The sequence below is a fragment of the Rhinoderma darwinii genome, chromosome 12, assembly GCF_050947455.1.
Source record: "Rhinoderma darwinii isolate aRhiDar2 chromosome 12, aRhiDar2.hap1, whole genome shotgun sequence".
Lineage (NCBI taxonomy): Eukaryota > Metazoa > Chordata > Amphibia > Anura > Rhinodermatidae > Rhinoderma > Rhinoderma darwinii.
The window spans coordinates 48,351,614-48,367,628 of record NC_134698.1 but is presented as its reverse complement, the minus strand read 5'-3'; the positions used below and the strand labels follow the sequence as shown (position 1 = coordinate 48,367,628).

Genomic DNA, 16,015 nt, shown 5'->3' with positions numbered 1-16,015 from the left:
ATGAACATTCTGACCTTTAGACGTTTCATGTGCAAATAAAGGATAACCCCACTCAGGTACCAGCAACCATGGCATCACCCTCTTTAATCCTGTTATGTTGAAATTGAAATCTAAATAGTACAAAATTATGTATTATATCGTTTTTTCCCTCTTTCTTCTCCCTCCTGATACAAGATCATGTGGTCAATTATTTTGACAAAAAGGGGTAGAGCTTAGGCATCTTTGGCTCTGGTTGGTAGGCAAAAATCTACCCTCAGTGCCCCTCTTACAGTAGTCACCAAACAAGACTTATTTGCACTGCCTTATTCCCACCCCTATGAAACACTAGCCAAAACATGGTAGGATTGGTCAATTAGAAGACTCACAAATTGCTGCAAGTTCTGATATAATAACAAGGCTCGGTCCCAACAGGACCAATGTGGTACAGACTGTTATAAAGAACTACTTTTAAAGTATGACTAACTCTTCAGGTGACCTTTTAGAATAAGCTGTCATATGTGTGTACATGAGGAATAACACTATTTCTGGCCAGTATATGACTTGTATGTGGCAATATTTGGCAGTTTTCCCCTCTGCAGGCTCTCTCTAATTCTCAGTTGTCTCAAGACTAGTGGGCGGAGCCTAATGGCTATCATGTCTTCTATATACTGCACACAAAGACGACGAGAATCCTGATCTCCTATCTCTATATACAATATATCACACACACACACACACACACACACACACACACACACACACACACACACACACACACACACACACACACACACACACACACACACACACACACACACACACACACATATATATATATATATATATATATATAAGCTGCAGCAACATGGAGGCGATTATACAGCAGTACAGACCAGCGTAGCTGAGAATCCACCACTGGGGTGACATAGAAATCTTACCATCAGGTCTGTGTGTCTCTCTCTGCTCCTACTTCCTCCACCTGCTCACTCCTTCCCCCTCCATAGACTTATATGCAGCATGTAATGCTGATTCACACTCGCTCTCTCTCCCTCCTCCTGCTCCACCCTCCCTTCTTTATAGAAAGTTATAGCCAGTCATTGAAGAAACGCACCCCCACCTTCTGTAGCCAATTCTGCTCTGTAACCAGTGTCGGCCAATGCTTGACACAGGGGATGGACAGCAGATTACAGGAAGGGAGACACCTAGTGGCAGAAACTTCACACAGGAGGTGCATGGAAAAAACAAAATTTTAATAGCAAATTCCGAGACATATATACGCTATATACCCTATACGAGACATAACACAGTGTATGACTGTTACCTGGAGTGCTTCTTTAACTTTCATTAGCATCATTGGCGACAGTTCGGCAAATGTAACATGCTCGATAGGGTGTTTCTCATTATGTAAATGATACGTAACAATTTTGTTGCCAAGTTGCTGTGCATGTGCCTTTCTTTGCTTGTGGTAAGATTACATTTTACTGTCCATTATCTCTGTGGCTCATCACAGTTACTGGCAAAATGTCAGCTAGGGAAATAATAGAAGTGTTTACCCGGATCCCAGTACTAAAGGAGCAGTCACTGCTTAGGAAGGTCGGCAGAAATTTTGAAATAAATCTTATTCTTCTTTTCTTTCCATCTGTCTGGCAGCTTCTAGCTCAGCGTCTGCATATTAGAAGAAAAAAAAAAAAAAGGAAACATTGGTTAAAAATAAAAATATCCCAGATTGCAAGTTACTCCAGGTCACAGTGGAGAGATTAGCAGCGGAGCTCCCCCCCTTCTGCAGTCACACCGCAGCTCTATGCTGTCAAGCTGATCATCAGCCAGAATGGTGGCGTTTTATGCAAACAGCACAGCGCGTCTCGTCATACATATGGATCACAGTGATGTTCATATGGATTCTCAAATGTTCAATTGTTTATTTTTATACTATAGCTCTGTTTATACAATTTAGGCTATATGCTAATAGGCTACTACTCTTAATTGCTCAGTGTTTATTTATTTTCCTAATATCAATTTCATCTGATATCATTTGCAAAAATAGATCCATCAATAATGCTCTGTCACCAGGTGAAGCGTATATTTTACTATATTACAATACACATTAAGATTGCAAAACACAATGAATAACATGAGAGCATTCACCACACATGGATACAACTCAGGCAGGCGGCCAGACTGTAGAGATATAACAATCTGGCTATTCTATGTGAAGCTATTCATGAAAGTCAGAAAATAGAATTTATTATTTAGAAAGGGTGGGCTATAAAGAATGACTTCCTTAAAGAGCTGCTCCCATGACAATAGATGCTACCATATATTATAAAGTAACCACTCGAGGAACTTTTTAAAAATAGATTTTGACTGTTTTTTAATTCTGAATTTCATCAAACCATGGCTCAGGGTGGACACAACATTATCATATTTGTATACTGGAAAGTGATTCCCTCCATGCTCACCGTCAACCCCTACTGAGCAATGTACTGTGTAATGGGGAGGGGGATAAATGACAACTGCTCAGGGGATAGTCCATGCTCAAAATGTCATGGTCACCTGCATGTAGGTGTGGCCATAAAGGTAAAGGGGGCCTCGTAGCAAAGTTTAAAATGGGTCACCATGACCATAACCACATGGGACTGGAGGACTTGGTGACTATTTCCCCCATCTACTTTCTATGACCCTTGGGTATTTCCTGCACTCTTATTGTACTGCCTTTTGGAGAGGGGATCTCTGCACAGGTTCTCACTAAAACAAGGGATGAAGGTATCCTGGGCTGGGCACACTCTATCCATTGGCCCCATAGCAGTGAGATGAGTTGTCTCTGTGGTATGTAAAGCCTCGGCTAGATGTCAGAATACACTAGAAGTTGTGGAAATGGGATTTAAACACAACATGACATCAAGTAGGTCAAGAGTAGTGTATAGAGAGTCTGATAAGTATATGTGCTTCACAAATAGTGAATGGTCCCCAAATTGGAGTGCAGACACAATGATATGCAAAACTAAATATATATTATATACAACTATGAAGCAATATATACAAAAAGAAAGACATGAAAAGTATGGACAAGAAAAGAGAAAAATATGGTGACATTTCAACCATGGATGTACATGTGGGGATTTCATGGGATTCCAGGTGACGTTCCCATATTGTCTGAAATAATCCATGTGTATGGATGGCTACCACGTTATGTAAAATAATCTGATTCAAATTTCTGGATAACGGTTGCAACATTTCAAATTATTCATTTAAATAGTCGAGCACGTTCGATTTTTGAGAGTGATATACAAAAAGGGAAAAATACCTGGTGACCTTACAGCTTCATTTACCTGCATGTCTGATAACAATCCAGTTATGTTTTATTAGATTATTGTCAGACATGAAAATGTCTGTCTCCTTTATGCTAGCCATATAAGGCAAAGTGTAACCGAAAAATACTAGATTTAGTATGCCAATTATATTAACTTTGTCACTTAATTATTCTTCACCAGAAACCTGAAAGAATGTTTGACAATTTCATAAAAAAATAATCAATTTCTGTTCCTTCAGATGGAGCCCGGCTCTGGACATCATTGATGACCACTTGTTCAGAGGCGTAGCTAGGTTCTCCAGCACCCGGGGGGAAAGATTCAATTTGGCAACCCCCCAACCTCTTTCCCGACATCTCCTTCCCCCTCGCCATGTTTGTTTTCTCTACCAATCAATGACGTGTCATTTCTTTTCCACATTTTATTTATTTCGAGCATATAAACACCACAACACCAGAACCAAGCTCATTACGTATATACAGCACCAGAACAAAGCCCATTACATATATACAGCTCCAGAACAAAGATCATTACATATATACAGCACCATAACAAAGCTCAGTACATAAATACAGCACCAGAATCAAGGTCAATATATATATATATATATATATATATATATACATACAACACCAGCACAAATACAGCTCAATTTAGTGCAACCCCTGTCGTATAGGTTTGCACTAAATTGTTTCCAGCTCCCAGCATGGCCCGAACAATGGTAAGGATATGCTGGGAGTTGCTGTTCCACAAAAAAAAAATCACATCATAATCATACCACCCATCATCTCGTTGCAGATCATACAGTGACTACATTACTGATTAGAGGCAGAATAAACATTTACATTAAGTGACTCACCGGTGAAGTCTCAGATTCTGGTTCTTTTTCTCCATCCGGTCCAGACCTCTATGATGTCTTCTCCCGGTCACAGCCCATTTCTGCAGTCTGCCGCTCAGATGTCTTCAGCTTCTCACTATTCAAACATTTCTACACCTATAAACATTATACCACACACTACGCCCCTAAATATAATAGCTCCATACACTGCACCTCTAATTATAATAGCACCAAACACGGTGTCCCACTCATACACTGTGCCCCCTGTAGATAGTGCCTGCCATAGAGCCACCTGTAGATAGTGCCCTACATATATCTCCCCCTATAAATAGTGCTTCACATATAGCCCACCCCTGTATATAGTGCCTAACAGATAGCTTCCCTATAGTGCTCCACAAATAGCACACCCCTGTATATAGCCCCCCTGTAGATATAGCCCACCCCTGTATATAGTATTCCACATTTAGCCCACCCCTGTATATAGTGCTCCACATATAGCCCACCCCAGTATATAGCCCCCCTGTAGATAGAGCCCCCTGTAGATAAAGCCCCCCACCATAGATAAAGCCCCCCTGTAGATAAAGCCACCCCCCGTAGATAAAGACACCCCTGTAGATAATGCCACACACTTTTTTACTAGGATAAAAAAACAAACTATACAAACTCCCCTTAATCCCGTTCCATCCGGTGGCAATGGAGACCTGCTGTCTTCTGCGCAGGTCTCCTGGGGTTGAACGACGCAAGCAGTGCGATGACGTGATCGCGCCGCTTGCGTCTATGAAAGGTGCTGATTGGCAGAGCAGAATGACTTTCCCTGTCAACCAGCCCCTTTCACTGACGCAAGTGGCGCAAAGTGTCGCGCCACTTCACTCGTAGAAAGGCGCTGAATGGCCGGGCATGGAACGTACCCGGCCATTCATTGCTTCTAATTGGACCTGTGTCTTATAGACGCAGGTACAATTATAGTGCAGGAGACGGTGGCTGGTTTCAGAGGCGCCGCCGACCCCTCAGAGAAGCAGCAAGCCGCCGTCATGGATGGTGCGGCCCTGGCACCCCCCTCTATGTTGCACCCGGGGCACATGCCCCATCTGCCCCTCCCCCTAGCTACGCCCCTGACTTGTTCCATCCATGTGCAGGTAAAAGCTCCTCAAGGATAGAGCTGCACAGAATGGTACCTCTGAACTCTGGTAATATTACTTGGTGAAAATGGGCACGGAAATTGAAGTCAACTGCCTTTAAACCTGAAAACTCATATTTCAGGTGGCGTTAGGCTTTAAGAATTCCATTCAATTAGTTTTGTAGCTGAAAATTTATCAATTATTTTTTAAGAAACATTTTTGATAGTTGTTTGATGCAGTGTCTATGTAGATCATATTTTAAGTACTCATGAGGCCTCAGAAGAAACATTATTGTGGCCCCACTTAGTTATGCCCACACCAGAACTTCCACCATTGCTTCAAACTTTAGTCGGGAGATGCAGAGAAGATGAAATGATAATGACCCTTTAATCCTTGACCTTCCTTCGCCAGGTGACTGCCATCTGCCAGCAACAGTTCACTGCCCCTCATATTTAACGCTCCTTTCATAGGGGAAGGTGGCCTCCTTAACAACTGGGAACCATAGCAGCTGCTATGCCATGGTTACACCTTCGGTATTCACCATTCAGTTCTTAACATGTCTGTTCCGGTAAAACTTAATATGATTTTATGTAACTCTAAACCATTACATAGTTTGCGAAACTGTGACTTTCTAACCATACAGGTAGATTTTGGCCTTTAAATTGACTTCACAAGTAAATGCTGTATCGCTGGGATATTCCTTAAAGATGAAAGCTTGGCCGTCATCTGGAATAGCAATAAGTATCTATGTGTCACTGACATAAAGATGAGGTCAGGGCACATCTGACATCTGATGCTGGATCACAGCTAAGTAACGTTAAACATTTAGCACCTGTGTCCCTGTCACTTTTACTCCCTGTACTACATAGGAATGCCCTGTACCGTCTCCCCTGTCATCTTTTTCTCAACCGAAATCTCTTTTCAGGGCAGTCCCTAGGGACCATGTGCATTTTATCTAAATGGGAAAATACACAGAGGTAACAGTGTTAATATCCTTTCATGTTCTCTGTAAAGGGATGGGCAATATGATCCTTTCAGAGGACTTACATGTGGCCCTTGCGCTCACAAGGGGGCACATATTACACTTATGAGATCAAAGCAACAGCATGAAGTGTCTGTACACAATAAACAGTAAGCTGCTGCTAATCTATGGCTACATAGTGAAGCTGGTGAGAAGACATCAGCATTTCATGTAGACTGTAGGAATGTACTGCGCTTCTTATGTAACATTAGGATCATACAGAAGAGGTACCATATAAAGCGAGCACACTGTAATGAAGATCAGAGACTCAACTCAGTCAGCAAGATGAGTATTGATGGTAAAGATCATATCTTTGTTCTCTGTTCACACTGGCGCTGGTTCTTTCGGGTTTTGATTGCAATAATAGTAAAGTTTGCAGTGCTTTTTTTGTTGTTAATAAAAACGGAGACCTGACATGTAACGGACGGGATCTGTCAGGATTCATTCGGATCCATTTGAAAGTGGATATGTCAAAGCTGTCATGGCTCCATCAACACTGATATGAACAGAGCCTTACAAAGTTTGCTACTTTCAGATTTAGAGCAGTTTGTGGCTTTTGGGAAATTGGAAATCCTGTTTGAAAGGTTTATCCTCTTTCTAAACATTTATGGGATATCCGGTGAAGATGCCATCAATGCCTGATAAGTACGGGTCACACCCATGTCCTGTGACCCATATTCGTCTGAATCAGGGTGGCTACAGTCCCCAAACAAGTTAATGAAGAGGTGCCCGGAAGTTAAGGAATGAGCCAAGCAAACAGCTACCCTGTAAAGTCAGACACAATCAATGGTAGAAGAGACGGGCAAGAAGTATCGGCACGCACTTTGTTCCCACAGGAGATAAGACGCTGCTTGTTACCTCTCTCCATTGAAATAAACGTGCACACTCCGCCGATCCAAGCAGCCATGTTTATTGGGTTGTGGAAAAAGAGAACTTGCTGATCCAAAATCCTAGCATTTTGCTTTGACTTGATTTTCGTGAACAACTTACACATATGAATTAGACACTAGTTGGATTATTAGATAGTGAATGTATTAGTTTAACAACTTCCGCGTTGATAAAAATATTCCTTAAAGGTGAACACATGAAGCTTGGGACATAAGGAAAGGTTACGGTCACCTAAAGCAACCAACTTGTTTGCCTTTTCTTTTGTCTGGAGGAAAGGGGGAGGGGGGGTTGTTATAAAAAAAGTTTAAGACAAACTTCATGATTGACGGCAAATAGAAACAGAAATGCAGTATATATGGTGATTCCTTCTTACAGTCGGAAACTCCTGCTGCTCTGGAAGAAGCGCTGGGTGTCAAACAACCTATTTATTTAGAATGCAGCTGGCAGCAATAAAAAGCCATGTAAGAACAGTTCCACAAGACACTGACTGGGCTGTGATGTGCCATTGTGAGATGGATCGGGGCTCCCAACAGGTGCAGTCACACATCTTAACCCTAACACTCCCCAGGGACACCAGACCACAAAAAGCTCCAACTAATAAATATCCCCTACTAATAGAAAGTGATTTCAATGCATTTCATCCATTACAGCTAATTACATTTAATCATGTGTTTGGATCATTTCCATCCATTACTAACATATCACATCTGTAACATTACTGGGGTTGCAGGTGTTTTCGTAAATTTATTGTTGTCCAAAAACCTATGTTGATGCCCAGTAATAATCTGCCTATGAGACATATTGGAACGATCTGTTCCAGCAGCCGTATCTGTATTATATCGATGTGCTACGATGAGCAGCATGGTAATACAATTCTGTTTTTGGGCCTAAAAGACTAAACAAGGCTGTTTAGGTAGGTGATATGTGTCATAGTAACATTGACATGAATGCCAGGACCCAAGGTTTCCCAGCAGAACATTGGCCAGGGCATCACTCTGTCTCCACCAGCTTGTTTTCTTCCCAAAATGCATCTCTTTCCCAGGTAAGCAACATACACTCATTTTGCCACCCACATGATATAAAAGAAAATGTGATTAATCAGATCAAACCACCTTCTTACATTGCTCGATGGTCCATTTCTTATACTCATGTGCTCATTACAGGAACTTTGGCAGTAGACAGAAGTCCGCATGGGCACTCTGACCATTCTGCAATGCACTGTGTGTCCCAACAACTTTCTATCATAGTCAGCATTAACTTGCAATTTTTGCTATAGTAGCTCTTCTGTTGGATCGGACCAGACAGGCTAGCCTTCACACCCTATGCGCATCAATGAGCCTTGGGCATCCATGACCCTGTTTCCAGTTTACTGGTTGTCTTTCCTTGCACCACTTTTGGTATTTACTAACCACTGCATACCAAGAACACCCCACAAGACTTACCATTTTAGAGGTCTGAGACAGTTGTCTAGCCATCACAATTTGGCCCTTGTCAAAATTTCTCAGATCCTTACTTATACCCATTTGTGCTGTTTCCCACTCATCAACTTCAAGAACTCACTGTTCACTTGCTGGCTACTATATCCCCCCCCCCCCCCTTTTAACATTTAAACCAGATCAGTGGTTTTAATCAGGGGTGGGATCCGGCCAGTTCACCCCGATTCTCCCGAACCGATTGTTAAAATGACAGCCGGTTCTCAGAACCGGGTGAAGCGGGAAGTAGGAATCGGTCCGGTCCCCTGCATTCAATTGTATCCATGTCCTTAGGACGCGGATACAATTGAGTTGACTAGCGCTGCCCTGGAGAGGCAATACGACGCTTTAGCGATGACGTCATCGTGCCGTTTCATCATTCCGATGGAGGACTGACGTCGCTGGAGGATGGCGCGGCAACAGGACAGGTAAGAAAATTTATTTTTTCCTTCTACTGTGGGCACTATATAGGGGGCTATACAGGGAACAAGAATTACAAAAGACTATATAGGGGACAGTAACTACAGGGGACTAAATAGGGGACAGTAACTACAGGGGACTATAGGGAACAGTAACTACAGGGGACGATATAGGGGATAGTAACTACAGGGGACTGTATAGGGGACAGTAACTACATGGGACTATATAGGGAACACTAACTACATGGGACTATATAGGAAACACTAACTACAGGGGACTATATAGCGGCCCTTATCTACAGGGAATGACTCAGTGGGCCCTTATCTACAGGGAATGCCACAGGGGGCCCTATCTACAGGGTAACGTCACATATGGCCCCATGTGGTGTTCCCTGTAGATAGGGCCCCATGTGGCATTCCCTGTAGATTTGGCCCCAACTACAGGGAACGCCACATGGGGCCCTATCTACAGGGAACACAGGGGCACATGGGCCTCTATCTACTGGGAACGCCACAGGGGGCTCTATCTACAGGGAACACCACCAGTGGCTCTATCTACAGGGAACGCCACATGGGGCTCTATCTACAGGAAATGCCACAGGGGGCCCAATCTACAGGGAATGCCACATGGGGCCCTATCTACAGGGACCACCACAGGGGCACAGGGGGCTCTATCTACAGGGAATGCCACAGGGGGCTCTATCTACAGGGTATGCCACAAGGGGCTCTATCTACAGGAAACACCATAGGGGGCTCTATCTAAAGGGAATGCCAAAGGGGGCTCTATCTACAGGGAACGCGACAGGGGGCTCTATCTACAGGGAACGCCACAGGGGGCTCTATCTACAGGGAACGCCACAGGGGGCTCTATCCACAGGGAACGCCACAGGGGAGCCTATCTACAGGGGGCACTATACAGGGAACGCTACAGGGGGGCGCTATACAGGGAACGCTACAGTGAATGCCACAGGGGGCACTATCTACAAGGAATGCTACAGCGGGCCCTGTCTGCAGGGAACGCTACAGGGGGCACTATCTACAGGGAACGCTACTACCTAGAGAGGGCTCTATGGGTAGATCTATCTATAGAGGGCTCTACTGGGAGCTCTATCTACGGAGGGCTCTACTGGGAGCACTATGTAAAGAGGGCTCTATGAGGGGCACTATCTACAGGGGGCAATGTGTGTGGTGCATTACTTTACAGAGTTTGACAATTTTATTCAGGGGCACAGTGTATGTTACTATTATATTCAGGGGCACAGTGTGTAGCGCTATTATATTCGGGGACACAGTGTATGATACTATTATATTTGGGGGCATAGAGTGTGGTACCATAAGAATCTATTCTTCGTTTATAGGTGCAGAAATGTTGAAAAAGTGAGCTTCCAAAGACTTCTGAGCAGCAAATTTACCCATTTCCGCAGAAATGGGTCATGGCCAGGAGGCATCATGGAATTCTAGACCAGATGAAAAAGTAAAGAGAACGACTAGAATCTGAGAAGTCATCACCGGTGAGTCACTAAATGTAAATGTTTAATCTCCCTGTGACTGATCAGTACTGTAGTCACTGTATGATCTGCAGCGAGATGATGTGTGTATCATTCTTTTTTGTGAAACAGCAACTCCCAGCATATCCTTACCATCGTTCTGGCTATACTGGGAGCTGTAGTTTTATGTGGGGCTGTATGTATGTACTGAGCTTAGTTCCTGAGTTGTATATATGTACTGAGCTTGGTTCTGGAGTTAAATTCACCATAACAACCAAGCTCAATACATATATACAGCACCAAAGAGAAGCTCAAACATATATACAACTCCAGAACTAAGCTCTGCATATAAATACAGCACCAGAACTAAGCTCAGTACATATATACAACACCAGAACCAAGCTCAGAACATATATACAACTCCAGAACTAAGCTCAGTACATACATACAGCCCCAGAACCGAGCTCAGTACATATATACAGCACCAGAACAAAGCTCAGTACATATATAAAGCACCAGAATAAAGCTCAGTACATATATATTAGAACAACCATGCTCAAAACATATATATATGTACCGAGCTTGGTTCTGGGGCTGTATATATGTACTGAGCTGTGTTCTGGGGCTATATATGTACTGAGCTTGGTTCTGGTGTTGTATATATGTACTGAGCTTAGTTCTGGTGCTGTATATATGTACTGAGCTTTGTTCTGGTGCTGTATTTATGTACTGAGTGTCACGGTCACAGGGTATGTGGACCCACTAGGCCGCTCCGCCATAGCGGAGAGGCAGCTGACCAGGTATCAGTCTATACGAAAGTCTACAGCAGTTCGTAACACTCGGGTACCTGAACTAGTCCAGACAGTGGCTGTGGCTTCAACACAGATGGAGGTCGGTGCAGCAGGTTGCGCCAGACGGGGCGGACAGTACAAGACGTGGCAGAAGACACTGGACGTGGCAGAAGACACTGGACGTAGCAGAAGACACTGGACGTAGCAGAAGACACTGGTCGTGGCAAACGACAGCAGGTGCAGTAGGACACGACTCCAACGCTAGTAGGCACAGGAACAAGGACACAGCACGAGATACAGGAACAGGTAACAGGGCACGGGTAACAATTGGAACGGGAAACACTAAGGCACCATTTGCAAGACAGACTTGGGATAAACTAACAACGCTCAGGCAAGGTCAGAAGGGCTGGGGCCTTCCTATAGACCAGGAAATCATGTGGGTTGATGATGATGATGATTTTCATGTGCGCGCGCTGGCCCTTTAAGAGCGGACACGAGCTTGCGCGCGCATACTACTGGACACAGTGGACCGTTAGTGAGCGCTGGCATCTCCTAGGAAGGAGATGGGGACCAGCGCTCACAGATCCATGGCTGCGGGCGTTGGGATTGTTGACTGAACCCGACGGCCCGCAGCCTTGGACGCTACACTGAGCTTTGTTCTGGTGTTGTATATATGTACTGAGCTTTGTTCTGGTGTTGTATTTATGTACTGAACTTGGTTCTGTAGTTGTATTTATGTACTGAACTTGGTTCTAGTGTTGTATTTATGTACTGAACTTGGTTCTGGTGCTGTATTTATGTACTGAGCTTGGTTCTGGTGTCGTACTTATGTACTGAGCTTGGTTCTAGTGCTGTATATTTTTACTGAGCTTTGTTCTGGTGCTGTATATATGTACTGAGCTTTGTTCCGGTGCTGTATATATGTACTGAGCTTGCTCCCGGCACCGTATCTGTGCATTAGCCGGGACAGTTGTCGCGTCTTGCTGCACACACCGCACTGTCCTCCACCCTTCTCATGTGCACAGCCTAACTAAATGGGCTGAGCACGCTTAGGATATTGAATGTGCGCATATAGGCCTATATGTAATGGGTGAGTTTAATATAATGTGTGGGTAGGTCTGTTCGCCTATGTAATTATACAAATAGTGTGGCAATCCACACTAAAACATTCTGGACAGGGAATTTCTTTACTTAGAGTCCACTTTAATGTAGGGGGCATTTGGAATATCATAATTGTTTTATTTTATTATTAGAATCATTTTCAAAGGCACGATACACCGCAAAACACTGTGAACCCATCCCCCCCCCCCCCCCCCCCGCATGTCTTCGTCCGAAAAAAAGGGAACCTGTTGATAAAAATTTGAATCCCACCCCTGGTTTTAATGGTATGGCTGATCGTGTATATACTGAGCACCGTTAGTGGCGGATCATCATTAGGGCGGTTCGGGCCGTGGCCGCCCGAACCATGGCCGCCCAAACCGCACGGGCCCCCTCATGCCTGGTGGTATCGCTAGCACCGGAGGGGGCCCCGGTGCTACCGGCAGCCATATTCATTTGTATCTGAGTCTTGAACTGCAAAAATACTTTTTGTGAAATACAAGGATTTCCTATAATAAACATGTCAGGAGAGGTGACCGATTCTCTATAAATCTAGTGACTCACAGGTGACTATTTCTCAGATTCTAGTAGTTTTTTTTCTCCATCCGGTCGAGAGCTCATGACGACTTCTCCCGGCCATATATATATATATATATATATATATACATATATATATATATATACCTGATGAAGACGCCGGTTCGGCGTAGAAACGCGTAGTCCGTTTTATGTTTGTTCTAATAAATGTAGTCTTGTTTTGAACTACTGGATTGTCCTCTATTGGATGTTAGCAGCGCTATTTTTTGGAAGCTCCATTTTTTTGCATATATATATATATATATATATATATATATATATATATATATATATATATGGCCGGGAGAAGTCGTCATGAGCTCTGGACTGGATGGAGAAAAAAAAGAGGAAAAAAAACTACTAGAATCTGAGAAATAGTCACCTGTGAGTCACTAGATTTATAGAGAATCGGTCACCTCTCCTGACATGTTTATTATAGGAAATCCTTGTATTTCACAAAAAGTATTTTTGCAGTTCAAGACTGATAGACAATTCCCCTTGTCAAGAGGATGTGTCCCAGCACAGTGTGATACTGTCAGTATGTAGGGACACAGCTCTGTGACAAGGAGAATCGTAACACCCATTTGTTAATGCTTGCCCAAAAAGGTAGTGTTAAAAATAGTTACGGCACGGCGGTGCGGAAGGGGGGTCCAAGTTTGGGTAACAGCCCAGGGCCTATAGTCTACTTAATCTGCCACTGTGAGCACCTCTATAAATGATGAACAATTAATGCAATGTATTCACAAAATTACATTTTGTATGTAGATTAGTTCTACGTGTAAAACGTAAAATTATTTTCAGGCAGACATGGTCCTTTTTTTTTTCTTAGCTAAAGACTGCACCTCCTACCAACTCCTTTTTTCTTCTCCCAAGTCTATCATACTGATGGCCCTTTTTTCTTAGATGATTCTGAACTCTGAAGATGTGGTAAACTTGTATGCATTAGTAACTGGGGTTGTCCCTTCTGGGTGCCTTTGTCACGGCTGTGTGTTATGTGGCCCCACTAGGCTGCTCCACCATAGCGAAGTAGCAGCTGGCCAAACAATTGTCAATTGAAGTCTCTAGGATAAAAGTACCTGGGTAGGAAGTGTGGTAGACGCTTGGTGTGATGACACTTGGAACAGATGACACTCAGCACAGATGAGACTCGGCACAGATGACGCTTGGCATGGCAGTAGACACGTGGCGTAGCAGAGGACACGTGGCGTGGCAGATGACACGTGGAGTGGCAGATGAAACATGGCACAGGGGATGAACTGGACTCCAACACTAGACTTTGCTCAGGAACAAACACAATTACTCAATAAGGGATACAGGATACGGGAACACAGGATACAACTAAGGGGCCATTTGCAATAATGATCATGGGTAGACACAACAACGCTCAGGCACAGGAAGGAGGGCAGGACAGATTTAAGTAGGACAGGGTGCACAGGGATAGGCTAGGAAAGATTATAATGGTGTGCACGCTGGCACTTCATGAGATCACCAGGGCACGCGCGCACCCTAAGGGGGGCATGAAGGTAATTGATGCTGGTGGTCGCTAGTTGAATCCGGTTAGCGGCAAATGTTGGCTGCCAGTGTTATACCCTTCTTGCATGGTTGATAAAGACCAATTGAAAAAAACCCATTACAAATAAAATAATAATATAATGATTTATAGTGTACTTACAATTATACAACACATCTCATTGTTCAATAGGCTTGTCATTCCTCAACTTTCCCCAATAAATACGTAACTGAAAATTCTCAATTTGCTACCACTGTAATCTGCATTAACTTGGATCACCAAGTTCATGCTGCTTGTAGCCCAGTAGATTCTCTATCCAGTGCTGTAAAAAGCTGGAGATGGTTTCTAACCGTACTTTTCCACAATATCTTTTTTGCTCTGATGTTACACCTGATGTGAACTGGGTCCACATGTGAAGTGTAGTGCTGATCGATAATCTTTAAGTGAGTGAAGTTGCTGAACATTCGCTGGCCCTTCCTTTCTCTACTACTGCATGTTTATCAGTTCAATCATACGGAGAACTTTACTAAAGAGGGTTTTACACTGGCCGATTTGTATAACGCTCGTTGCCGATAATTGCCCTGTGTAAACAGGGAAGCGATAAGCAGATACACGAGCAATCGCTCGATCATCTTCTGGTCGTATCGTTTTAAAAAAGTAAAATATTATCGTTGTCGGCAGCACATCTTCCTGTGTAAACACGGAGATGCACTGCCGACATAATAATAACGAATGGGGACGAGTGATCGGAGTAACAACCGCTCGTCTCCATCCATAACTCCATGACAGGAGTAAACGAGTGTCGATCAACGATGTCTCGTTGATCGGCGCTCGCTGCACCGGCCGATTATCGGCCAGTGTAAAAGGGCCTTTAGTTACCACATTTGCAATCTATTCAGTACGCACGGTCTCTTCTTTTTCTATATGCAAATCGCGAATGAACAATTTTTTTTGTTGGATTCATAAGGAGTCCGACAGAAACAGACCCTGTATGAATTCAGAGGCATTAAAGAGCTACAATGTAGCCCCATAGACTGCAATGGATGCTGTATTACAGCCTTGTAGAGCCCAGAGGTTGGGTGGAGTAGTTGTATGCCCGTGTGCACAAGCCCAATGCAATTTAATGAAAGCCAATGATATGACCAATTGTCATGGGAAACAATACAAGTCAATGATGATATATAATAATACAATTCCGTAATCCAACCAATTACTGTATATTCCATTTTGTATGTTGGTGGCATATGAAAATGTAAAGTAAATGTTACAGGGGGAATTTATAATACAGTAATTCAAATGGCAATAGTGTAATAGGCTAATAAAGTAATAACCTACCTATAAATAAATGTAATCCATGTAGTCATTTGTCAATTCACAGGTTGTGTAATCCAAACCATTAATAGGGCAGTGCAATGCAATACAAGTCTCTGAGATAATGATGGGGTTAAAACTAGTTAACAAACAGCTGTAGCCGTACTGAGACAGGTGGTCCTCGGACTGGCCTTCCCAT

General features: G+C 43.4%; 1 protein-coding gene across 1 annotated transcript in view; it reads right to left on the bottom strand.

The window, feature by feature from the left end:
- Nucleotides 1-1,303: 1,303 nt before the first annotated feature.
- The window catches only part of CDIN1 (CDAN1 interacting nuclease 1), a 412,283-nt gene continuing 397,571 nt past the window's right edge, over nt 1,304-16,015 (bottom strand). The window contains exon 13 of the mRNA XM_075844823.1: nt 1,304-1,644. Coding sequence (XP_075700938.1) covers nt 1,638-1,644 — 7 coding nt within the window. The 3' untranslated portion in view covers nt 1,304-1,637. The remainder of the gene's footprint in view (nt 1,645-16,015) is intronic.